Source organism: Staurois parvus, unplaced genomic scaffold (genome assembly GCF_062004578.1).
Source record: "Staurois parvus isolate SC_StPar_1 unplaced genomic scaffold, SC_StPar_1.0 ptg001245l, whole genome shotgun sequence".
Taxonomy (NCBI): domain Eukaryota; kingdom Metazoa; phylum Chordata; class Amphibia; order Anura; family Ranidae; genus Staurois; species Staurois parvus.
In genome coordinates this window covers 485,697-511,194 of record NW_028319041.1, presented here as the reverse complement: position 1 = coordinate 511,194, position 25,498 = coordinate 485,697, and the positions used below count along the sequence as shown (strand labels likewise).

The following is a 25,498-nucleotide window of genomic DNA, read 5'->3' as shown; positions in this document are numbered from 1 at the left end:
ATTATCTGTGTTTTTGCTTTAATTATTATCTGTGTTTTTGCTGTAATTATTATCTGTGTTTTACTGTAATTATTATCTGTGCTTTTGCTTTAATTATTATCTGTGCTTTTGCTTTAATTATTATCTGTGTTTTTGCTGTAATTATTATCTGTGTTTTTGCTGTAATTATTATCTGTGTTTTTACTTTAATTATTATCTGTGTTTTTGCTTTAATTATTGTCTGTGTTTTTACTTTAATTGTTGTCTGTGTTTTTACTTTAATTGTTGTCTGTGTTTTTACTGTAATTATTGTCTGTGTTTTTGCTGTAATTATTATCTGTGTTTTTGCTGTAATTATTGTCTGTGTTTTTACTGTAATTATTGTCTGTGTTTTTACTTTTTTTTTTTTTCCAAAAAAAACGTTTTATTGAAGTATGAAAGGTAAACAAATGATAGACAGATACGGATCGCAGTCCGTGCAAAATTTCTTGTACGTTCTCCCATAACGCAGACGGGATCAAGACAATATATTAATTTGTAGAACATCAGAGGACGGAGTTCCACAGTAAGGCAAAAGTGATAGACGTAACCATAGTAATACTGACAGTAGCATGTACTTTAGATAATTATGTTATACACTAGGCTCTATGTAAGGAGAGTACACATAAGCGGATTCTGAAGTGATCGACAAAAGTATCCTCTCAAGGCATCTATGACATATATTTCCATCTCTAAAAAATGTGGGCTACTGTTGTAGAATATTGTTACATCTGTATAGCTATGAGTGTTCCGTACCGAATGAGAATAATAGCTAATTAGATTATGAGAAAAGCGGGTGTAAATGTGAGAAGGAAAAGAAAAGAAAGAGAGGAGCGTGGGGATGGAGGAAGAAGATGAGATGAGATATCAAAATGAGGTGGGAGGAGACCCACATGACAAATAGAAGGGGGGAATGGGGAGAGAGAGAGGGAGAGAAGAGGGAAAAAAAAAAAAAAAAAAAAAAAAAACATGGGGGGAAGTGGTTGGATGATGAGGTTCATATTTAAATAAGCATAACCAAACCAGTTACATCTATTAGTAACAGCCTGGCTGTATCTAATTCCATCTTTTTAATTAGCGATATAATTCAGTGAATGACCGTTAATGGAGTTATTGCCGAGGTGAAAGTTCTAGAGGCCTTCTGTGTCTCCAAGTCTTTCTCGTTCAATCCTTCAGCAAGCCAAGGTAAGTATCAGTAGATTGGAAATGGGTCCAACAAGCCCAAGTCTTCCTGAATCGCTCGGGGTGATCTTTTGCCACTGAGATCAGTTCCTCCATTTCAGCAATCCTCTGGATCCTAAGAATCCACTCTCGTACGGTGGGAATATAGGCTGATCGCCAATGAACAGGGATACACTGCTTTGCCGCATTTAACATGTGTAATGCAAGGGACTTACAGTAAATCCTCACCGGAAGGGAGGAGTGATGGAGTAGACATTGTGCTGGTGTAAAGTCTAGGGTGTAAGTGGTTACTTGTCTAATGGTGTCCAAAACTTTTCTCCAGAAGGGCTGTAGCAGCGGGCATTCCCACCATATATGGAAAAGAGTACCTTTTGCCTGGGAGCATCGCCAGCATAAATCTGGCACTTTAGGATCAAATTTATGAATCACAGATGGAACTCTGTACCATCTGGAAAAAACTTTGTAGTTGCTTTCTTGTGTAGAAACACATATGGAACCTTTATGCATGTGATCGTAAATGTGGTTCCATTCCTCAGGTGAGATTGAAATATCTAGATCATGCTGCCAGGCTGCACAGGCCTTCAGTGAGTGAGATGTATTGGAACTTTCCAATAGGGAATATAATTTGGATATTACATGCCTCTGTGGGAGATCTGTAAAGCAGAGTTTTTCGAAAGCTGTAAGTGGTCTTGAATAATCCTTTAGATGTGGGGAGTTACGTAGAAAATGGTGGATTTGTCTATACATCCAAGGCGTTAAGGTAAGGGCTGGCCACGCCTTTGTAATGTCTTCTCTAGATCGGAGCTTAGAATCTTTGAGAAATTGACGTACTGTTAGGTTATCTTCCCGTTTATACCCAGCGAGAAAGGTCGTAGACATCCCTGGAATAAAGTCCGGGTTCAATTTGATCGGAGTGAAAGGGCTCGGAGAGGAAGAAAGTACTTTTTCCTGAAATACTTGCGCGCTACATCGTAAAGTGGGACCTATAAGTGGGTGCATCCGAAATTCAGAAGGGACATGGGCGGTTTTCAGCCATGGGGAGGTGGAAAGTGGTATCTTTGAAAAATCAGCCTCCAAACCGACCCAGATCTTACGAATGTGATTCGTGGTCCAGTCTACTAATCTGGCTAGGTGGCAAGATCTGTAGTAACGAGAAATATCCGGTAATCCAATCCCTCCATTCTTCTTGGGCATAGTGAGTTGGGTGAAGCTGATTCTTGGGCGTTTATTATACCAAAGAAAAGAGGAGCAGAGCGTTTTATATGATTGAAAGAATGAATTTGGTAATTGAATGGGTATTGTTTGTAGTAAATATAATATTCTGGGGAGCACGTTCATCTTAAGTATGGCTGCTCTACCAAACCAAGAGAACCAAGGTTTATTCCACGTCTGAAGGTCTTTGGAAATGTTACGCAAGAGGGGTAGAAAATTTGTTGCATATAGTTCGGTAAGATAGGAGGGTAGTTGCATACCTAAATAAGTGATAGTTTCTCGTTGCCAGGTAAAGGGAAAATTTGATGTCGCTTGTTTAACCACCTCCGGTTTTAATGATACATTAAGCGCTTGGGATTTAGAAAAGTTAATTTTGAAGTTAGCCAAATACTGAAATACTTTGAAATCCTGTAACAAATTAGGTATCGTGATATGAGGATCTGTCAGGAAAAGCAGTATGTCGTCAGCAAAGGCTGCCACTTTATGCGTTTTGCCATTGATCACAATCCCTTTAATGTTGGCATTATCTTTAATGCAATTCAATAAGGGTTCCAGTGTAAGAATGAATAAGAGAGGTGACAGTGGGCATCCCTGTCTGGTCCCGTTGCTGATCAGAAAAGAGTCTGATAGGTGTCCGTTCACTCGCACTCGTGCTGTGGGGGCTTTATATAGAGACATAATATAGGTCAAAAAGCGCAAAGGCAGTCCAATGCCAATCAAAACTGCCTCTAGGTAATCCCAAGCTAGTCTGTCAAATGCCTTCTCGGCATCTAAAGAGAGAAAGAATCCGGACTGTTGATTTTGGGTTAACCAATGATGTATATTTATGGCCCTTATTGTGTTATCTCTGGCTTCTCTTCCCGGAACAAAACCCACCTGATCCGGAGATACGATGGAGTCTATAACATGTAGCAGACGATTAGCCAGAATCTTGGCAAAGATCTTCAGGTCAACATTCAATAGGGAAATAGGTCGGTAGTTCGCTGGGGACGTGTGATCCTTATTCTCTTTGGGTATAACTGTAATGTGAGCCTCGGAAAGATTGCGCATGGACTGCCCCGGAGTGTTTAATGAATTGAAAGCCTGGAGAAATGGGAGTGCTAATACGTCAAGAAAAGATTTGTAATAAGAATTAATAAAACCGTCAGGTCCTGGACTTTTACCAGGTTTCAACTGCGTAACAGCTTGTTGTAGTTCCGCTAACGTCAGAGCACTCTCTAATTCTTTTGCTTGCGATCTAGAGATCTGTTTAGGAAGATATTGTGTGAGGAATGACTGTATAATGACCTCACGTGGCCTAGTATCCGCTGCTGGTTTGGACGGTAGGGATAAATTATATAAATTAAAGTAATACTCCTCAAATTCCGCCGCAATATCCGACGGTGTTTTCAGTATGCGTCTATTTTTGGAATGGAGCTGATATACGTGCCGAGCAGCCTTTTTGGATTGTAAAGCCCGAGCAAGAAATTTGCCACTCTTATTTCCATGTTCGTAGAAAAGTTTTTGTTGAAGAATAAAATTACGTTTAGATTTCTTTTCCTTTACCTCGCTGAGTTGTTTACGTGCTTGCTCCAGCTCATTAAAAGATCTTAATGCCATAGATCGTTTATGGGAGCACTCAAGTGTGCGGACTTTGTGCAATAATGCGTTGAATGATGCTTGCGCCATACGTTTTCGCTCAGACGAGATAGATATTAGAATTCCACGTATCACACATTTGTGCGCCTCCCACCGTACGAGAGGGGATGTGTCTGAGGATGCATTTTCTTGAAAGTAGTTCGTCAAAGAACTACGGATCTGAGGAATAACTGATGCGTCCGTTAGGAGAAATGGGTCCAGTCTCCATATTTTGGAAGTACTTGGTGTATCCAGGAATTGCAAAGTGATCATAATCGGGTGATGGTCTGAAAGGATCTTTGGTTCGATCGAGGCTGACTTCAAGGCGTATAAATCTCGTTGCGAAAGAAAGAAATAATCAATTCTTGAATGGCGTTTGTGAGGCGCAGAGTAAAAGGTGTAATCTTTGTCCGAAGGGTGCAAAGTACGCCAAGCATCATGTAGGAGAAGGTCTTTCAATTCAATTTTAATTTGCTTAAGTGCTTGGAACGGGGTGGATGAGACCCCCGAAGATGTATCTTCCAATGGGTTCAATGCTACATTAAAGTCGCCGCCTAGAATCACAATACCTGATTGAAATGTAGCAAGTAACGTTTTTACTTTAATTATTGTCTGTGTTTTTGCTGTAATTATTGTCTGTGTTTTTGCTGTAATTATTGTCTGTGTTTTTACTTTAATTATTGTCTGTGTTTTTGCTGTAATTATTGTCTGTGTTTTTGCTGTAATTATCGTCTGTGTTTTTGCTGTAATTATTGTCCGTGTTTTTATTTTAATTATTGTCTGTGTTTTTATTTTAATTATTGTCTGTGTTTTTGCTGTAATTATTGTCTTTGTTTTGCTGTAAATATTGTCTGTGTTTTTATTTTAATTATTGTCTGTGTTTTTATTTTAATTATTGTCTGTGTTTTTGCTGTAATTATTGTCTGTGTTTTTGCTTTTTACATTGAACTTTTTCCCCCCATTTATCTTGTCATGGGCTTCCAGTCACGAGAACTTCTGATGTCTGGAAGCCTTTCCCATTACCCCAACGATAATTTTAACTGTTCCATCCTGCGTGCTATGCAGAGCCATACAAAGCAGTGTGCAGGAGCTGACAGGGGAGAGATCTGTATTATTCACTTACAGTTCTCTCCCTTTGTTGGTAATACTCCTCGATCACCGGGTGTCGGCAAGTAACCACCGGCCGGGACCCGGTGATTGACAGCCGAGGCCAAGAATAGCAGCGCGGGTAGGGCGTGCGCTCCATACACGGAAATGCAAAATCACGTGTATATATACAGCGGGGATCGAAAGTTTGGGCACCCCAGCTAAAAATTTGTATTAATGTGCATAAAGAAGCCAAGGAAAGATGGAAAAATCTCCAAAAGGCATCAAATTACAGATTAGACATTCTTATAATATGTCAACAAAAGTTAGATTTTATTTCCATCATTTACACTTTCAAAATAACAGAAAACAAAAAAATGGCGTCTGCAAAAGTTTGGGCACCCTGCAGAGTTAATATCTTGTACTGCCCCCTTTGGCAAGTATCACAGCTTGTAAATGCTTTTTGTAGCCAGCCAAGAGTCTTTCAATTCTTGTTTGAGGTATCTTTGCCCATTCTTCCTTACAAAAGTCTTCCAGTTCTTTGAGATTTCTGGGCTGTCTGTCACGCACGGCTCTTTTAAGGTCTATCCATAGATTTTCAATGATGTTGAGGTCAGGAGATTGTGAAGGCCATGGCAAAACCTTCAGTTTACGCCTCTTGATGTAGTCCCCCGTGGATTTCGGGGTGTGTTTAGGATCATTATCCATTTGTAGAAGCCATCCTCTCTTTAACTTCAGCTTTTTCACAGATGGCATCAAGTTACCATCCAAAATTTGCTGAAATTTTATTGAATCCATTTTTCCTTCTACTCGTGAGATGTTCCCTGTGCCACTGGCTGCAACACAACCCCAAAGCATGATTGATCCAACCCCATGCTTAACAGTTGGACAGAGGTTCTTTTCATTAAATTCTGTGCCCCTTCTTCGCCAAACGTACCTTTGCTCATTCCGGCCAAAAAGTTCAATTTTAACCTCATCGGTCCACAGAACTTGTTTCCAAAATGCATCAGGCTTGTCTATATGTTCATTTGCAAAGTTCAAACGATGATTTTTGTGGTGAGGACGTAGAAGTGGTTTTCTTCTGATGACTCTTCCATGAAGACCATATTTGTACAAGTATCTCTTTATAGTGGAATAGTGTACCACAACTCCAGTGTCTGCCAGATCTTTCTGGAGGGATCGTGCAGTCAAACGTGGGTTGTGAATTGTTTTTCTCACAATCCTGCGAGCTGTTCTGTCTGATATTTTTCTTGGTCTTCCAGATGTTGCTTTAACTTCCACTGTTCCTGATGACTGCCATTTCTTAATTACATTCCGAACAGAGGATATTGACATCTGAAAACGCTTTGCTATCTTCTTATAGCCTTCTCCAGCTTTGTGAGCGTCAACTATTTTCAGTTTCAGTTTTCTAGACAACTGCTTAGAAGAACCCATGGTGCTGATTGTTGGGGCAAGGTCAGATGAGTCTGGGCATTTAAAACCTTTGAGATTGACATCACCTGGTCTTCCCAGACGATGATTGAGAACAATCCATGACACTGGCAGGTCTCAGCTTTGCAAAGGGGGCAGTGCATGCTCTAAATTCTGCAGGGGGCCCAAACTTTTGCAGACGCCATTTTTTTGTTTTCTGTTATTTTGAAAGTGTAAATGATGGAAATAAAATCTAACTTTTGTTGACATATTATAAGAATGTCTAATCTGTAATTTGATGCCTTTTGGAGATTTTTCCATCTTTCCTTGGCTTCTTTATGCACATTAATACAAATTTTTAGCTGGGGTGCCCTAACTTTTGATCCCCACTGTATATGTGATTTTGTGCACCCCTGCCGCCCTGTAGCAGTACTTCTTCTATAGGGTGGCGGGAAAGCGGTTAAGTATAAAAAGCATAGGAAGGAAACTGCAATTATCCATTAAAAAGCCATATCTAAGATTCATCGTTGTTTTAGGTGTTTAATGCAATGGAATGGAGAGGCCAATACTATGTTATTAATGAGATAAGCAGAATTTAACCCCTTCACGCCTAAGGGGGCGCCAAATCTAAATGCCTAAGCACAATTTTGCAACGTTGACACGTCCATATCATCACAACTGCTTTGTACATCCAGGTGGATTATACCGCGTTTTTTTCAGGACAAATTGGGCTTTAATTTGGTGGTAAATGGTAATGGATATCTCCTGATTTTTTTTTATTTTTAAAGGAAAACTGGCCTAAACTAATAAAAAAAAACCATTTTATTTTAGTTTAGCTGTGTTTCTTGTTACTACCATAACCTACCACCAAAGAACAACCCAAAATAAATTCTCCAGCTCTTGGCAATCGCAGAGATACCATATATGTGTATGTTATTTGTTGTATGTACCCGTAGTACAGCCCAGAAACAATAGTGCGCATTTTGGTTTTTTTTTAACCTAAAACACACTGACGCCATTTTTTTTAATTCCTGACCTTTGACCTTGACATTTGACCCTGACCTTGACCCAAACACTAACCCTGGCACTGAACTAGATCAAACTGTGATCTAGGTATTTTTTTTTTTTTTTTTTAATATTTTTTTAATATTTATTTATTTATTATTATTTTTTTTTTACAAACATTTTTTTCCCCTCTATGCCAGGAGTTAGAGAGATACAAAGTATCTCTCTCCTCCATTCATAGAGAGAAAAAAAAAACAAGGGGTCCGGGCTGTACAGTGACAATCAGAGGCTATCACAGCGATCATGTGACCTGGAATCGGGAGTCCCGGGTCCCGATCGTTAGAACGGGACCTGGTGCTCTCAGTGACACCGCGGTCTTTGTGCTGAGAGCGCGCTGTGCGGCGCACTCCCAGCAGAAAGACAGGTACGCAAATATGCGGCCCCCCCCCCCGTGTAAAAAAAGCCCAGTTCTGTGAGGCCGCGTATTTATTATTATTATTATACAGGATTTATATGGCGCCAACAGTTTGCTCAGCGCTGTACATTATAGTGGGGGACAGGACATGAGACAGTACAGTAACAATACAATACACGAGGGGTCCAAGGGCCCTGCTCCTTGGAGCTTACAATCTAGGAAGGAGGGGAGAGTGGTACAGGAGGAAATAGCTGTGGGGGATGGAGTGGTGGGAGGAGCGGAGGAGATTGGCAATTAGCTGAGGGCGAGGTAGGCTTCTCTGAAAAGATGGGTTTTCAGGGTGCGCCTAAAGGTGAGGAGGGTAGGTGACAGTCTGATGGATTGGGGTAGTGAGTTCCAGAGGATGGGGGAAGCCTTGGAGAAGTCCTGGAGACGGGCATGGGAAGAGGAGACCAGGGAGCTAGAGAGGCGACCCACATTTGTGGGACGTTGGCGTCAAGGGGTTAAAGACGTCTGGAATAAAGAGGGCTAATAAACTTTTAGGACCTTGCAAATTTTCACAAATTATATATTTCCATTCCATTCCAAAAAAAAAAAAAGGGTCCCGTCACATTATAACTGCGATCCTCTGATGTCTGGATGTAGCTCATTCTTATCAGCAGCTGATCTAGAGTGCAACAATGTTTCAATGTTTCCTCTACTTTCCTCTTTGACATTTTATTTATTTCAGATACTTAAATATCGCCGTCCGTTTACGCAGCTCTTTACATGTATATTGTACGTTCACATGAGTCCCCGCCCCCGAGGAGCGTACAATCCCTGACTTACATCCATACATACACATACTAGGGCCAATTTAGACAGGAGCCAATTCACCTCCCGGCGTGTCTTTGGAGTAAGATTTTAATTTTTTGAATTTTTTGTGTTTCAGCGGTGCAAGCCTACTTCAAACGCGAAGTGCAAAGCGCTGAAGGCGAAGAAGGTGAAACGGCAGTGCTCTTTTGCGAGCTGTCTAACGAGAAGGCCGAGGTGCAATGGAAGAAGGGTGGCAAGCTGCTGACATCCAGTGGCAAGTATGTGGTCAAGGCAAAAGACCGCAGGATGGAGTTGCTGGTCCATAACCTGACCCAAGAAGACTCTGGAACCTACACCTGCGAAACGGGAGAGCTCAAATCTTCTGCCGCCTTGACAGTGAAGGGTATGTTGAGTTTTTCTTCTTCTAATCAAAACATTAACAAATGGAACTTTACTTCAAGTCTGGACCAGGGGCGGACTGACAACTCATGGGGCCCCCGGGAAATAGGGGATCATGGGGCCCCTGTGTCCTTGCTCAAACCCAAAAAAGCCTATAAAAAAGGTACCAGGGGCATCTCGTGGGGCCCCCTACTGACCCAGGGCCCTTGGGCAGTGCCAGAGTTTCCAAATGTTCAGTCTGCCCCTGGTCCAGACATTTTCACCCCCTTCCTGCCCAGGCCAATATTCAGCTTTCAGCTCTGTTACACTTTGAATGACAATTGCGCGGTCATGCAACACTGTACCCATATGAATTTTTTAGCATTTTTTTGAGACAGATAAAACTTTATTTTGGTGGTATTTATTCACCGCTGGGATTTTTATTTATTTTTTTGCTATATAAATGAAAAAGTCCAAACATTTTTTAAAAAAGTGTTTTTCTTATAAAATTTTTCAAATAAATAATTTTTCTTCATAAATTTTGGCAAAAATGTATTCAGTTAATTTTTCAGTAAAAAAAATAAATAACCAAAATTAGTTTATAACCAAAAATTATAATTTTTTTTTATTTTTTTAACATTTTTATTTTATTTTTTTATAATATTATTTATTTATTTTTTTTAAATGCAGCCATTGAGAACTACTGAGTGAGCTGTGATTGGTCACAGCTTGTCACATGGTACAAGGCTGTTGTTGATGGCCCTGTACCATGTGACCTCTGTGATCATTCACAGATTTCACACGTAGTAAGCAATGATGTCAGAAGTGACATGTTGCTTATTACTATTCATGTGATCACTGATTGGCCAATCAGTGATCACAGGACCTCACACAGAGCACTGGATCGTGGGCGCCTTTTATGAACGGCAATCCACCCCTGCACTGCCACCGCCCGCCCCGTTTATATACATGGGCCGGACGGGAAGTGGTTAAAAAATATGAGTTGTCACATTCATCATTTGTATGTATCCTCATTCTGAACCAAAATTCCACTTTTATTCCTCATGCACACTGGGGGGGGGGGGGGGTTGATAACGCTGGTAGCATTAGCTGTGTAAAGTCACATAAAAAATTTGATTTTTTTCTTCTTTTTTTAGCGTTTTTGCATTAGCGTTCACATCTATGCGGCCGTGCAGGTCACGTTTTGCGCAGCCACGAGAGCCCATTCATTCGAATGGACTCCTGTACCCGGGACACGCAGGGAAGAAGTCCCGGCACTTCTGTGGAAAATGCAGCCGAGGTTCCCAGTACGGTTGCGTTTTCCAATGCGGGCGGCGTGCCATTAGAACTAATGACACCCGCCCATGGGTCCGCATTTCTCTCTGCATGTTGTGCGGTTGCACAGATTTTCATGCGGTTCTGCAGCAGCACCACCCGCACAGATGTGAACCTAGCCTTAGCGGCGTTTTGCCGTGATTAGTTTGCGTTTTAAAAAAAAAAATTTTTGACATCAGTTTTCAGCGTTTTTCAGCATTTTTACAGCCAAAAAAACTCCTATGGGTTTTTTTCCAGCCAAAAAACATTGAGCGGCATTCTCTCGCATTTTTTCCGCTTTCGCGTTTTAGAGTTTTTTAGCATTTTTTTACCAAAAAAAATATAAATTTTTGGTCAAAAAAAGTCCAAAAAATTGATCTTGAGTTTTTGAATGACTTTTGGTTGATTCATGTTATTATATAGTTACTGTATATAATTTTTTTTTATTTTTTTGTGTGGTCCTTGTTTTTATATATATATAGGTTTTTGTTTTTATTTTTTTATTTCTTCGCTTTGCATTTTGATAAATAGGAATTGTGCAATTGTTTCATGCAGCGCAGCATTTTTTTTCCCTTCCTAGTATGATTGGGATTCCAACACTGCCGTACTTTACCCAAAGATTAAGGAAGTGTTTTAGCTGTAATTATACTTCAGGTGTTTTGCAAATATCTCCTGAATGAAAAAAGTGCTTTTAAACTCAACTCTCACCAAACATTTTGGGAGAGTTGGTTGCATTTCAGTAGTATCTATGTCAATTGTGTGGATGATCCTCGCCTTTACAGATTATATACACCATGGGGGGGAGGTAAAGCCTAACTCCAGGTTCTGGTCCAGCCACAGTTCTGGGATTTCCTGTCCAGTTCCCGAAAGAAGTTGTAGTCGGGATGAGCACTGATGCAGCTCCAATTTAGGAACTTGAAGGGCAGCTTACAGGATTAGAAAACATTCATATTTTCCATTTTGCTGCTGTATGTGCGGTGGACAGATATTAACCACTTCCAGTCCGGACACTTTCCCCCCCCCCTTCCAGTCCGGACACTTTCCCCCCCCCCTTCCAGTCCGGACACTTTCCCCCCCTTCCTGACCAGGGCAATTTTCAGCTTTCAGCGCTATCACACTTTGAATGACAATTGCGCGGTCATGCAATGCTGTCCCCATATGAATTTTTTACCATTTTTTTTGAGACAGATAAAGCTTTATTTTGGTGGTATTTATTCACCACTGGGATTTTTATTTTTTTTTGCTATGTAAATGAAAAAGTCCAAAAATTTTGAAAAAAAGTGTTTATTTAATAAAATTTTGCAAATAAATAATATTTCATCATAAATCTTTGCCAAAATTTATTCCGTTATCTTTTTAGTAAAAAAAAAAAATCCAAATTAGTTTATAACCAAAAAATATAATTTTTAAACATTTTTTTTTACATTTTTATTTTATTTTTTTATATTATTATTATTATTTTTTTTTTTTTACATACTGTCACCCTATCAGTACAGTGTCACCATGGTGACACTGTACTACTTGTGGGGGGTGATGAAGATTTTTTTTTTTTTTTACACTGATTGCTTTTACACCCATAAAGGCTGTAAAAGCAATCATTTCTCCTCTTCTCTGGCTGCATTTTTGCACTCATTGAGAACTACTGAGTGAGCTGTAATTGGTCACAGCTTGCCACATAGTACAAGGCTGTTGTGAATAGCCCTGTACCATGTGATCTCTGTGATCATTCACAGATTTCACACGTAGTAAGCAATGATGTCAGAAGTGACATCTTGCTTACTACTTTGCATGTGATCACTGATTGGCCAATCAGTGATCACATGATCGGGTCCTCGTACAGAGGTCCCGTCCGACGATCGGTGTTTCACCGTGTCCGGAGGACACAGCAGGCACCGGATCGCGGTGCTGCGTGCTCCCAGGGAGCGCGCACAAGCAGGGTGCGGGGAGGCCGTTTATAAACAGTCACCCGACCCTGCACTGCCACCGTCCGGCCGTTTATATGCAACGGCCAGTCGGGAAGTGGTTAAAGCGGTATCAACCCCAGTCCCAAAAATGTCATATATTGAAGCTTGCCGTTCATTAGATGTAGTGGCTGCATCAGTTTTCTTCTTTTTAGGCTTTTCCCCTCTGTTTTCACCTGGTGATCTGGCCAGTAACACACCACATGTATTAGAGCGCTCCCACTCTGGATGGATGAGCACAGGGGCACATTTGGACAGCAGCATTGTCAGTTGGGATGGGGGGGGGGTAGTGTTAGTTCCCATATGGAAGAAAAATATATTTGAAATATATTTGTAAAATTTTCCTCCCAAACATATTGACATATATTTGAAATAGTACAATTTTGGCCATATTCAATATATTTCAATAAATAAGTATATAAATATACTGTATGTTAAAATGTGTGTATAGTATTTTTCATATATTTTGTAATACATAAAAAAAAGCATTTCAGTGTATGTATATATGTATATATATATATATATATATATATATTGCATTTACAAATATATGTAAAACTATACATTAAAATGTTAAAATTACTTTTTTATATGTTAAAAAAATCTGAAGCATATTTTTACAAAAAATTTGTAATATATAACAAATGCATTTCAACATGCAGTGTGTAAATATATATAAAATATATTTCAATAAATATATATATATATATATATATATATATATATATATATATATATATATATATATATATGTGTGTGTGTGTGTATGTATATATATATATACTGTATGTTGAAATGCGTTTTTATTACAAAATATCTGAAAAATATTTTTAAAAATACATTTTCAAATATACTGTATGTCTCTAAAAATACAAATCTACATTTTTGGAATGCATTTACAAATATATGTAAAAATATATGTTAAAATGACTTTTTTATATGTTAAAAAAATCAGAATAATATATTTAAAAAATATATATTTTTAAAAATATTTTTCATATATTTTGGAATATATAAAAAATGCATTTCAACATGCAGTGTGTGTGTATGTATATATATATACTGTATGTTGAAATGCGTTTTTATTACAAAATATCTGAAAAATATTTTTAAAAATACATTTCGAATATACTATATGTCTTTAAAAATACAAATCTACATTTTTGGAATGCATTTACAAATATATGTAAAAATATATGTTAAAATGACTTTTTTATATGTTAAAAACATCAGAAGAATATATTTAAAAATATATATATATATTTAAAAAAAAATGTCATATATTTTGGAATATATATGATATTTCATCATGCAGTATATATATATATATATATATATATATATATATATATATATATTGAATATGGTCAAAATTGTAGCATTTCAAATATATGTCAATATATTTGGAAATGATATTTTTAAAATATATTTCAAATATATTTTTCTTCCATGGGGGGAGTATTAGTTGTACTGGAAGATTTAAATACACTAACAAGCCAAACTCCAGCTAACACCTTATAAGCAGTTATAGCAATTTTTTTTCCTTTTGGGATAAGGGTTTTACATAAAACAAAACAGCTGATCATTGTAAGCACCCCTGTTAGTGGTAAATGGTTTGTCTCATGCTTGTAACTGCAAGAGAGCTTGTTCTGTTGAAAAACAACAGACTTGCTGGCTGGATCACTAGATGATAAAAGAAGTAAGGTTAAAAAAGTAAACTAATGCAACCATCACATCTAAGAATTGCAATCTAATAAATGTTTGCTTTTGGATTTAATATTACTTAAAAAAAAAAACAAGATCCAAAAGATTTCCACCATCGGTAAAGGTTTGGAAGATTGCAGTTGGTGATTTTTTTTTTCTGCAGCTGTTCAGGTCTTGTTCAAACGAGGCCTCCGTAATGAGAAGGCCAAAGAAGGCAGTACGGTGAAGCTACATTGTGAACTGAGCAAGGCTGGAGCTCCCGTGAAGTGGACGAAGGATGACCAAATTTTGGTGAGCAGTGAGAAGTACCAAACCAAGCACCAGGGCACGGTGGTGGAGCTTCTCATTGTAAATGCCAAGCCAGAAGATTCCGGCGACTACACGTGTGACACCGGAGACCAGAGGAGCTCCTCTCATGTGACTGTAACTGGTAAGACCAAGACAAAGTGCTTTTTACTGTGGTGAGATTTTTAGGTTTATTTTTCTTTAAAAGCGCAGCTCCAGAAATTGTCAACCAAATTCAAAAAAAGATCCATGGCATCCATAACATTCGTGAAATATGTTCAAGAATTTCAGTATGGCCATTTTTGCACAGTTACATTGGTCCAACTGTGACCAATTGGTCCAACTTTGGCCAACTTGGATCAACTTTGTCTGATTTGGTCCAACTTGGGCCAACTTGGATCAACTTTGTCTGATTTGGTCCAACTTGGGCCAACTTGGATCAACTTTGTCTGATTTGGTCCAACTTGGGACAACTTGGATCAGCTTTGTCTGATTTGGTCCAACTTGGGCCAACTTGGATCAACTTTGTCTGATTTGGTCCAACTTGGGCCAACTTGGACCAGCTTTGTCTGATTTGGACCAACTTGGGCCAACTTGGACCAGCTTTGTCTGATTTGGTCCAACGTGGGCCAACTTGGACCAGCTTTGTCTGATTTGGACCAACTTGGGCCAACTTGGACCAGCTTTGTCTGATTTGGTCCAACTTGGGTCAACTTGGATCAACTTTGTCTGATTTGGTCTAACTTGGGCCAACTTGGACCAGCTTTGTCTGATTTGGACCAACTTGGGCCAACTTGGACCAGCTTTGTCTGATTTGGGCCAACTTGGATCAACTTTGTCTGATTTGGTCCAACTTGGGCCAACTTTGTCTGATTTGGTCCAACTTGGACCAAAGTAAGTATATATTTGCCAAACCTGTGGGATCCCTCTGGAAGCTGGAAATCACTGTAGTATTAACCACTACAACGTGATCTCCACTAGCTTCCTGGTCTTGCACCCAGTGACTGCCTTACTGCATTGTGGATACAAGAGGCCACAATCAGAGATTGATTTGGATTTTCTCAATGAATGCAAAATGTTTTCTGATTTGAGGGAGTGGAGGGAGGGGGGCATTGAAGAAATAAAAAGGCATTTGGAGAGCTCACTATATCAGGTTAGCTTGCTCACAACAGACAGGGCTACCCTGCAGTTGGTAACCAGCAGGTTACAAAAAAAAAACTTGTACCAATGGAGGAGAAAAAGACTAAAGGGTGAAGCGGTCCAAATTAATTTATTAGTTTACATTAAAAACAGAAAAAAAGTGTTTCAGGGACCAGAAAAACCTTTTCCTGAAGCCCTGATGAAGCGGAAGGTTTTTCTGGCCCCCCAAAATGCATTGGATGTTTCTTAGTGCACACCAATAATTTATTTTGGACTCGTATCCTCTGGTCTGGTGCTCCTACTGTGGCTGAATGTTTTTTTTTCCTGACCAATATTAGTAATTGTCATGATTATTACTGACACTTACAACAAGGGGGTGTTAAAGTGATTCTAAAGGCTTACTTTTTTTTTTAAGGCAAAAAAAATAACAAACCTGTCTATACTCACCTGCTGTGTGCAGTGGTTTTTCACATAGCAACCTGGATCCTCCTCTTTTTGGGTTCCCCAGCAGGCTCTCCTGGCCCCTCCCTCCTGTTGGGTGCCCCCACAGCAAGCAGCTTGCTATGGGGGCACCCGCTGCTCAGTGTGTCCATTCACACACAGAGCCGTGGTTTGGCCCTGCCCCCTCTCTCTTCTCATCGGCTCACTGGCTGCGATTGACAGCAGTGGGAGCCAATGGCTCCTGCTTTTGTCTCAGCCAATGAGAAGGGGGAGTCCCGGGATAGCCGAGACTCCAGTGTATTGGGGGGGAGGGGGCTGGGGGTGATGCTGCACACAGAAGGTTTTTTACCTTCGTGCACAGAGCCTTTAGAACCACTTTAAATATGTATAGAAAACCTTCAATGCAATGAACATTCTAAAAAAAAATTGTGCGACTAGCATTACTAAAACGTTCTAGTACCACCCACATTAAAATGTGTCCTCCTGGGACACTACAGGGTCAAAAACTCACTCTACGGTGTTTTCTGTAAGAAGTGTGCGGAAATCCCTTTTCCAAAATGGCGGCACGTGCACTTCCGGTCAGCGGCCCTACGCGTTACGTCACATCACGTGACTTCATCAGGAGTACTTCTCCTGATGAAGTGACGTGATGTGACGTAACGTGTAGGGTACGCCGATGATGTCAGGCCGCTACCCTACGTGTTACGTCACATCACGTGACTTCATCAGGAAAGTACTGCACGTATTAGATTGTTAGCACCATATTTATGTATATATTGTTGCTCTGCATTTCTTCATTTTATTTGCGTTTCTACATGTGGGAACACATTATATACTAGGCGCACAATTTCTTTAGGAGGTTTATTGCGCTGAAGGTTTTCTATACATATTTAAAGTGGTTCTAAAGGCTCAAGGTTTTTGACCTTCATGCATTCTATGCGTGAAGGTAAAAAACCATCTGTGTGCAGCATCATCCCCAGCCCCCCCCCCCCCCCCAATACACTGGAGTCTCGATTATCCCGTGACTTCCCCTTCTCGTTAGCTGAGACAAAAGCGGGAGCCATTGGCTCCCACTGCTGTCAATCACAGCCAGTGAGTCAATGAGAAGAGAGAGAGGGCAGGGCCAAACCACAGCTCTGTGTGTGAATGGACACACAACGCAGCGGGTGCCCCCATAGCAAACCGCTTGCTGTGGGGGCACCCAACGAGAGGAACGGGCCAGGAGAGCCTGCTGGGGAACCCAAGAAGAGGAGGATCCAGGCTGCTCTGTGGAAAAACCACTGCAAACAGCAGGTGAGTAAAGACAGGTTTGTTATTTTTTTTTTGCCTTAAAAAAAAAAAGTAAGCCTTTAGAATCACTTTAACCCCCCCCTTGTTCTAAGTGTCAGTAATAATCATGAAAATTAATAATATTGGTCAGGAAAAAAAAAACATGCAGCCACGGTAGGAGCACCAGACCAGAGGATACGAGTCCAAAATAATACATTGGTGGGCACTAAGGAACATCCAATGCATTTTGGGGGCCAGAAAAACCTTCCGCTTCATCAGGGCTTCAGGAGACGGTTTTTCTGGTCCCTGAAACATGTTGTATGTATCTATTGTCGCGCTGCATTTCTTCATTTTGTTAACCACTAAATAATTGACAGCAAGCAATTAAACACTTTATGATGCTCGTTCTTCGTAGCCCCATGAGCCTGCTTATGTTCTGTACTCCTGCTTATCAGCTTACAGAGTCTGATTCCAACATTCTGTAGGGTGAAAGCAACTTTACATCAAGCCAGATCCAAAGTATTTCTAGTAGCTGAACTGAACGACATTTGTATGACTTTATGGCATTTATAGGTGCGGTAAGGAGTTTTATTATTGGAGGTGGAATTGTGGGCCTTCAAAAAAAAAATGAATGCTTCCATAAAGAGTGAAAAATTAGAGATCAGCCTTGAAATCTAATTACCCAGCTCATGCCAGAGTTGTGATACGCCCTACCTAAAGAAGTGGCCATAAGCATGCAACAGAACCTGTTCCCGGTGGTGGTGTAACCATTAGAAAGACCCACGACAATTGTACATTCAGGTTCCTACCAACCCTAGGTCTCTTCTGAAGACAACTAGCTCCTGGACTTCAGCAAGCATTGAGTGCAACCCATCAGCCAACAAAAAGGGTCTGCTTGGAGACAGATATATTTTCCACAAACTCCAACATGTCTCTCAAATACTACACTATAATGACCCTCTTGTGTTTTTTTTCTCGAGAATGTAAAGGTTCTTTCTCTTGTCTGTGAAGGTCACTCTACAGGCTCTGGTGTTTGACAACCTCAGGAGGTCAGCAGTTTCTGAGAAGCTGCCACCACCACGTCTGCCACCAAAAAAAAAAGTAGGAGGTGTATCAAATAAAGTGGCAGTAATAACCCTCCAAACTCCCTCTTGTGCCTTTTTCTCTCTTTTTTTTGAGACTATAAAGGCTTTTTTCTGTTGTCTGTGAAGGTTCTCATTTAACTCGGCCATGGTATAGATAGACGTAATTGGTCACATACACTTGAACCTGTTCTGAAATGTTGAATTTGTTATGCAGCTTATCTCAGATGCTTCCATTTTTTTACGTTCTTCGTTACAACCACAATGTATCTAACCTTCTCCACTGATCACTCATTACAAAGGTGTGTTCTCACATAGAATGGTCACTCTACAGGCCCTGGTGTTTGACAACCTCAGGAGGTCAGCAGTTTCTGAGAAGCTGCCACCACCACGTCTCCCACCAAAAAAAAGTGGCAGTAATGACCCTCCAAATTCCCTCTTGTGCTTTTTTCTCTCTTGTTTTGAGACTATAAGGTTTTTTTCTCTTGTCTGTGAAGGTTCTCATTTATCTAGGCCAGGGGTGGGCAACCTGTGGCTCTCCAGCTGTTGTGGAACTACATTTCCCATGAGGCATTGCAAAGACTGGAAGTTACAAACATGACTCTACAGGTCCCATGAGACATTGCAAAACTGACAGTTACAGCTATGACTTGCAGAGGCATGATAGAACTTGTAGTCCTGCAACAGCTGGAGGGCCACAGGTTGCCCACCCCTGATCTAGGCCATAGTATAGATAGATGTAATTAGTCACATACACTTCAACATGTTCTGAAATGTTGAATTTGTTATGCAGCGTATCTCAGATGCTTCAATTTCTTTACGTTCTTCGTTATAACCACAATGTATCTAACCTTCTCCACTGATCACTCATTACCAAGGTGTGTTCTCACATAGAACAGTCACTCTACAGGCCCTGGTGTTTGACAACCTCAGGAGGTCAGCAGTTTCTGAGATGCTGCCACCACCACGTCTGCCACCAAAAAAAAGTAGGAGGTGTATCAAATAAAGTGGCAGTAATGACCCTCCAAACTCCCTCTTGTGCTTTTATCTCTCTTTTTTTTGAGACTATAAAGGTTTTTTTCTGTTGTTTGTGAAGGCTCTCTTTTATCTCGGCCATGGTATAGATAGATGTAATTGGTCACATACACTTGAACCTGTTCTGAAATGTTGAATTTGTTATGCAGCGTATCTCAGATGCTTCCATTTTTTTACGTTCTTTGTTATAACTACAATGGATCTAACCTTCTCCACTGATCACTCATTACCAAGGTGTGTTCTTACATAGAACTGTCACTCTACAGGCCCTGGTGTTTGACAACCTCAGGAGGTCAGCAGTTTCTGAGATGCTGCCACCACCACGTTCGCGAGGTGTCTTGATACGAGGTGTATCAAATAAAATTGGCAGTGAAGAGATATTGGATGACAAAGAATTTTTATTGTGGTTTTTGATTTGTTTGAACCTAATAATAGGTAGATATCCACCTGTTCTTTCTTAGCTCTTCCCATTCGCTTTAAGAAAGACCTGCAAGACTGCGAAGCAGAAGAGGGCTCGTCGGTCACTCTTTCCTGTGAAGTCACCAAGGCTGATGCCCACGTGGTCTGGAAGAAGGGCATCACAGGCCTTCAAGCCAGTGACAAATATGAGCTCAGACAAAAGGGAACCATAGTGGAGCTTCTCATTCATAATGTAACATCAGAGGATTCTGGGAGCTACACCTGTGATACTGGAGACCAGCAGACTGCTGCACGGGTCAAAGTTCAGGGTAAGACAGCCTTGAACCTTAAATTATGGGTCTGTTTATGAAGGATTCACTTGGAGGTTTGCCCAGTGAATCCTTTAATTCCATTTGCATGACTGACCTTTGATGACATTCAGATGGCATGCAAAACTTTTTTTCTGATCATCACCTCATTTGCAGCTCATTGATCTACCTAAAGTTTATTTCATATTAATAAATTAGATCTAAACTCTAACTTGATAAAATTTTGTTTTTTAAGTTTCATTAAAAATTGGCATTTGTTGTATATAAAGTGCTGTTTTCACCTTTTCTTTTTCAATCTCATTGCTGTTGATCTCCTCCAGCCTCTTTCAGCCACTTCCTGTATACAAGCACTCGTTTGAGTGCATGTGAAAGGGTGACTGTAACGAAACCGACCCAGTCTGAGCTTGGGTACTTCCGTTAGAATACCGCTTCCCCGTCCGAACACCGACCACAGACACCACAGCCGACCAAACAAGACTAGAAGACACCAGTCTTGAAGTAAACCAGGAAATAGACTAGTTTATTTTAACACAGATACAAGATATATACATTCAAGGGAACCACCCCCCTCCCTGCATAATGACACAGGAAGGGGCAATCTACATTTAGTAACAAGAGGCACACCAACAGAAAGTCCCATCAGGAGGGAGGGCTGCTGGAGACACCCCCTACCAAGCCAATATGCCTAAACACATATATCCCATAATAGTTTGCTCCCAAACCAGACACACAATAGAACAATGGGATGTAACCATAACACGAAACAATCCACAACCCCCCACCCCACCTATCTCCTAGACATGTCTACACAATATTAGGACAGATCACCCTGTACCCCTAAACATGCACAGGGTGACTTACACATAATAGGGATATGGGGAGCTGAGACAGGGGTCTCCCCACTTCTCCAAAGTGAGCTGGGTTCCATGGGCCCCCCACCTAAAGTGACTCCCGCCACAGTGATGGATTCATGTGACAGGGTTACAAAACAGAAGCATTCTCAGGAGACACCCTATAACAGGAGGTGCCTGAGGAAGGATTTTAATTGCAGGGATTATTTCAACAAAAGTTGCAGATTAAAAAAAGGTTGAGACAACTTTTTTGAAATCTTAAAAGCATGTTAAATCACGAATGAATTTTTAATGATTGGGTTTACTTCTACTTTAGGTGAATAAATCTCCTACTTACTGTGACGGGAGTCACTTTGGGTGGGGGGCCCATGGAACACAGCTCACTTTGGAGAGGTGGGGAGACCCCTGTCTCAGCTCCCCATATCCCTCTTGTGTGTAAGTCACCCTGTGCCTGTTAGGGGTACAGGGTGATCTGTCCTAATATTGGGGTGGGGGTTGTGGATTGTTTAATGCAATGTGGTTGCATCCCATTGTTCTATTGTTTGTCTTGCTTGGGAGCAAACTATTATGGGATGTATGTGTTTATGTGTATTGGCTTGCTGGGGGGGTATCTTCAGCATCCCTCTCTCCTGATGGGACTGTCTGCTGTTGTGAAGTTTGAATACCTGTGTGTCTCTTGTTGCTTAGTGTAGATTGCCCCACCCTGTGTCATTATGCAGGGAGGGGGGATTGCCTTCTGAGTGTATAAAAAGCCAGTTCAGGTTTCAAATAAAGAGTTCCATGTTCAGATAGACTGGTGTCATCTAGTCTTGTTTGGTCAGCTGTGGTGTCTGTGGTCGGTGTTCGGAGGAAACGTTCGGGGAAGCAGTATTCTAATTGAAGTACCCAAGTGCAGTCTGGGGTTGGTTCCATTACAACAGTCTTGAGGCACCCCATTCTAAAATGGGGTGCCTCAAGACTGTCCAAAATTTTAAAAGGGCACCTCATTCTAAAATATGAAAAACTATTCTAATGGTCTTATATAACGCAGCAACATCCACACATGTAGGACACCCAACATTAGAGGTGGTTTATATTTCCAAAGCAAATACACTTTTGCACACTGATACTAACTAGTATTCCAATGTTTCTCTTCTCCCTCAGTTTTTCTCCATCTCTGAGCTAATATGACCCCCAACACTGATGGAGAGGGGTGGGGGAGGATCAAACTAGGATGCTGTGTAGGCTGCTGACATCCTCCCTATCAATTGATGATGTCATTGGTTGTCAGGACACTGATGACTAGAAGGTCATAATGATGCACAATGAACACCTATGGCTTTGCGTAACTAAAAGGCAGGATTGTTCCACCTGCTGGTTTGTATACAAGTTTTGGGCAATTTATAAACATTTTGCCAAGGCACCCCTGAAGAATCCTCAATGCACCCCTTGGTGCCTGGGCACCCTGGTTGAGAAAGGCTGATCTAGGACATCTCCATAAAATATATTTTACTGACTACCTTACTTATTTCCCTCTGATTAATCGATTACACTGTTTTTTGTTTTTGAATGCCTTTACGTTCAATGTTAGAAACTAAAGATGCACGTTTGGTAATATTTTTTATGCTTTGGACTTTTTGTGGTGGTGAGATGTATATCATACTGCATTTGTAACATTCTACCCAAAGAGCTTCCAGCCCACTTCACCAAAGAGCTTACCCACCAGAAGGCAACTGAGGAGGAATCGGTGACTCTGTGCTGTGAACTCAACAAGCCCGATGCTCATGTGGAGTGGAAGAAGGATAGCAAAGTCATAAAACAAAGCAAGAAATACAAGATACGCCAGGAAGGTTCCACGTCAGAGCTGGTTATACGTGACCTGGTGCTGGACGACGCTGGAAACTACTCTTGTGCCTGCGCGGACCAACAAACGACGGCTACGGTGACAGTAACTGGTAATGTCTTCTTCTCGTTTGTGGAATGTCTGTGGAGATATCAGGGGAAAAGTTTGAAGTGGACGGGGTAAGGGGGGGATGCAGTGGTGTTGGGTTGACTTATCTCTATGCCTCTCGGACGTCCTACTGCAAAGGTCTTGGAAGTCCTTTTGTAAAGGTCATGTGCTTTCCACTTCATCCTCTAGCTCACTTATACTTTTGTCACTTGGGGATGGGATTCGTTTGTGAATAGTGATGCAGTGGTGTTGGGTTGACTCACCGCTATGCCCTTGGACGTCCTACTGCAAAGGTCTTGGAGGTCCCTTTGGAAAGGTCATGTGCTTTCCACTTCATCCTCTAGCTCACTTCTATACTTTTGTAACTTGGGGATGGGATTTGTTTGTGAATAGTGATGCAGTGGTGTTGGGTTGACTCACCGCTATGCCCTTGGACGTCCTACTGCAAAGGTCTTGGAGGTCCTTTTGGAAAGGTTATGTGCTTTCCACTTCATCCTCTAGCTCACTTATACTTTTGTCACTTGGGGATGGGATTTGTTTGCGAATAGTGATTTTTAAGCCAAAAAGTTTGCCGGTTCACCACCAAAAAAAGGAACAACCTATAATGCAGCATTTCGCTTGATTCATATTTAACGTTCTTTGCATATTAGCCCTTGCTTATTAGCCCTGAAAATAACCAGAAATGAATGTCAAGCTTTCCCCCTTACAGACCTCCACATACAGTTCGCCGTAAAATTTTCAAACATTGAGCTCGATTCCCAAGCCAAACCCAAGCAATATTTGCTTGTCCGTACCGTCTGTGCTCTCACCTTTGTAGAAGAACTTGAAGGAGAAGGTTCTTAACATTTATAGAAGCCTGGATGTGCACCAAAAACCATTGCTGGTCTTTGAAAACTAAAATATTGGGGCACATTTAATAAGCAATTGTGTACTAAACTGTATTTCTATTCACAGGTTATCGAAATGAAATGAAATACTAACTTCTGATTTTTTTTTAACCCCTGAAATGAGATGAATAGTAAGTGCAATAAGATAAAATCAATCAGGGTCTCCATTGCCTTCCTGCCTTGGCCATCATCTATGTGGTCTTGCCACCAATCCAGCTAACACGATTGTAGATTCCACCTGCCTTTCTATTGATAAAAAATATAAAACATTCGATGTTGCAATTTTTAAAAATATTACTATTTGCTGAGAAATGTCTAAAAAGAAATAAACGTAGATCAGGAAATTTGCGCAATAAATCTAAATAAATTTCAATGTGTTTTTAATGCTCTTTGCATACTATGCAGTTCTAATATTGCAATCACGCCATGAACGACATCTGTATATTTTTATCTCATGTACTTTTCTCTATCTATCCATTCAGTCGTATCTGACCCTTGGAGATTGCATGGACCGTCACTCGCAAATGACTTTTTCCATGAATTCTCTTAGAAGTTATTTTACAGGGTAGGTTGCCAGGTCTTTCCCCAACCCCCACCATGCAGGAGATCCCGCATGGCCAGGGTTGAAACTAGGACAATTTTAGACAGGAGCCAGTCAACCTACCAGCATGTCTTTGGAGTGTGGGAGGAAACCGCAGCACCCAGAGGAAACCAACACGAACACAGGGAGAACATGCAAACTCCATGCAGGAAGCTTCATGGTCAGGGATCGAACCCATGACCCGTTTACTGAACAGGAGATGTGATAACCACTAAGCCACTGTGCCACCCCATGTACTTTTACATTGCTCTTTATTTAGGAAAATATAAAATGGCAGAATATAAACAATTTTCCAGTTTTCACAGCATTTGTACTAATAATATCTTAGGCTCCATGTACGCGGGACACTTCTGAACGATGCTGGAAAACGAAGGTTAAAAAATGTCAGTTTAGCCGCATTTGCATACCGCGTTTATGAGCGTTTGCTTTTAGAAGCGTTTTTTTAAAGATAACCTCAGGAGACCTTCCCAAATGCCCAGAATGCACTGAAAAATTGTAAAAAATTAACTATTTCAGACATTTTGAGAGAAATAGAGAGAGCAGAAGCAGAGAGAGCAGTATGTGTTGAGATTAGCTGTCTTTTTTTATTGTTTTTGGTTTTTTTGTGGTGTTTGGATGTTCCGGCTCATTTCTGTGCAGAAATTATTGCAGCGGTGTCTGACATATTTTCTTTCACCTCAAAGTATGGTGTACCGGGTCCATTTGAGTACTGGGAAAATGCTTTGCATTCATTTTTCATGATGAAAAAAGGCTCTGGACAGCATCTGGAAATGGAAGAGTTAAAAAAAAAAATTCCAAACGCAATCGCTTATAAACGCGGGTAGCCGCGTTTACAAGCGTTTGGCGTTGGGGAACGCTAACTGTTTTCATTGTGATTTACTAAACATTGATGTAATAGGTAATAATGTTGATTTGTAGGCAGAGGCGGACTGACAACTCATGGGGCCCCCCGGGCAATAGGGGATCATGGGGCCCATGTGTCCTCGCCCACACCCAAAAAAGCCTATGAAAAAGCCAATGAAAGGTACCAGGGGCATCTCATGGGGCCCCCTACTGACTCAGTACAGTCTGCCCCTGTTTGTAGGTAATAACTTTTTAAAAAAATGCAAATACAATTTTATATCATCTTGTGCTATTTAAGCAGAACTAAAA

General features: G+C 40.7%; 1 protein-coding gene across 34 annotated transcripts in view; it reads left to right on the top strand.

Moving 5' to 3' along the window:
• Positions 1 to 25,498, top strand: part of OBSCN (obscurin, cytoskeletal calmodulin and titin-interacting RhoGEF) — a 518,757-nt gene that overhangs the window by 202,911 nt on the left and 290,348 nt on the right. For 26 of the 34 annotated variants that reach the window (XM_089660447.1, XM_089660452.1, XM_089660453.1 and 23 more), the window contains 4 exons: positions 8,877 to 9,143; positions 14,261 to 14,527; positions 19,811 to 20,077; positions 22,596 to 22,862. In XM_089660447.1, coding sequence (XP_089516573.1) covers positions 8,877 to 9,143; positions 14,261 to 14,527; positions 19,811 to 20,077; positions 22,596 to 22,862 — 1,068 coding nt within the window. The remainder of the gene's footprint in view (positions 1 to 8,876; positions 9,144 to 14,260; positions 14,528 to 19,810; positions 20,078 to 22,595; positions 22,863 to 25,498) is intronic. The other 8 variants (XM_089660456.1, XM_089660465.1, XM_089660472.1 and 5 more) reach the window with 3 other exon arrangements.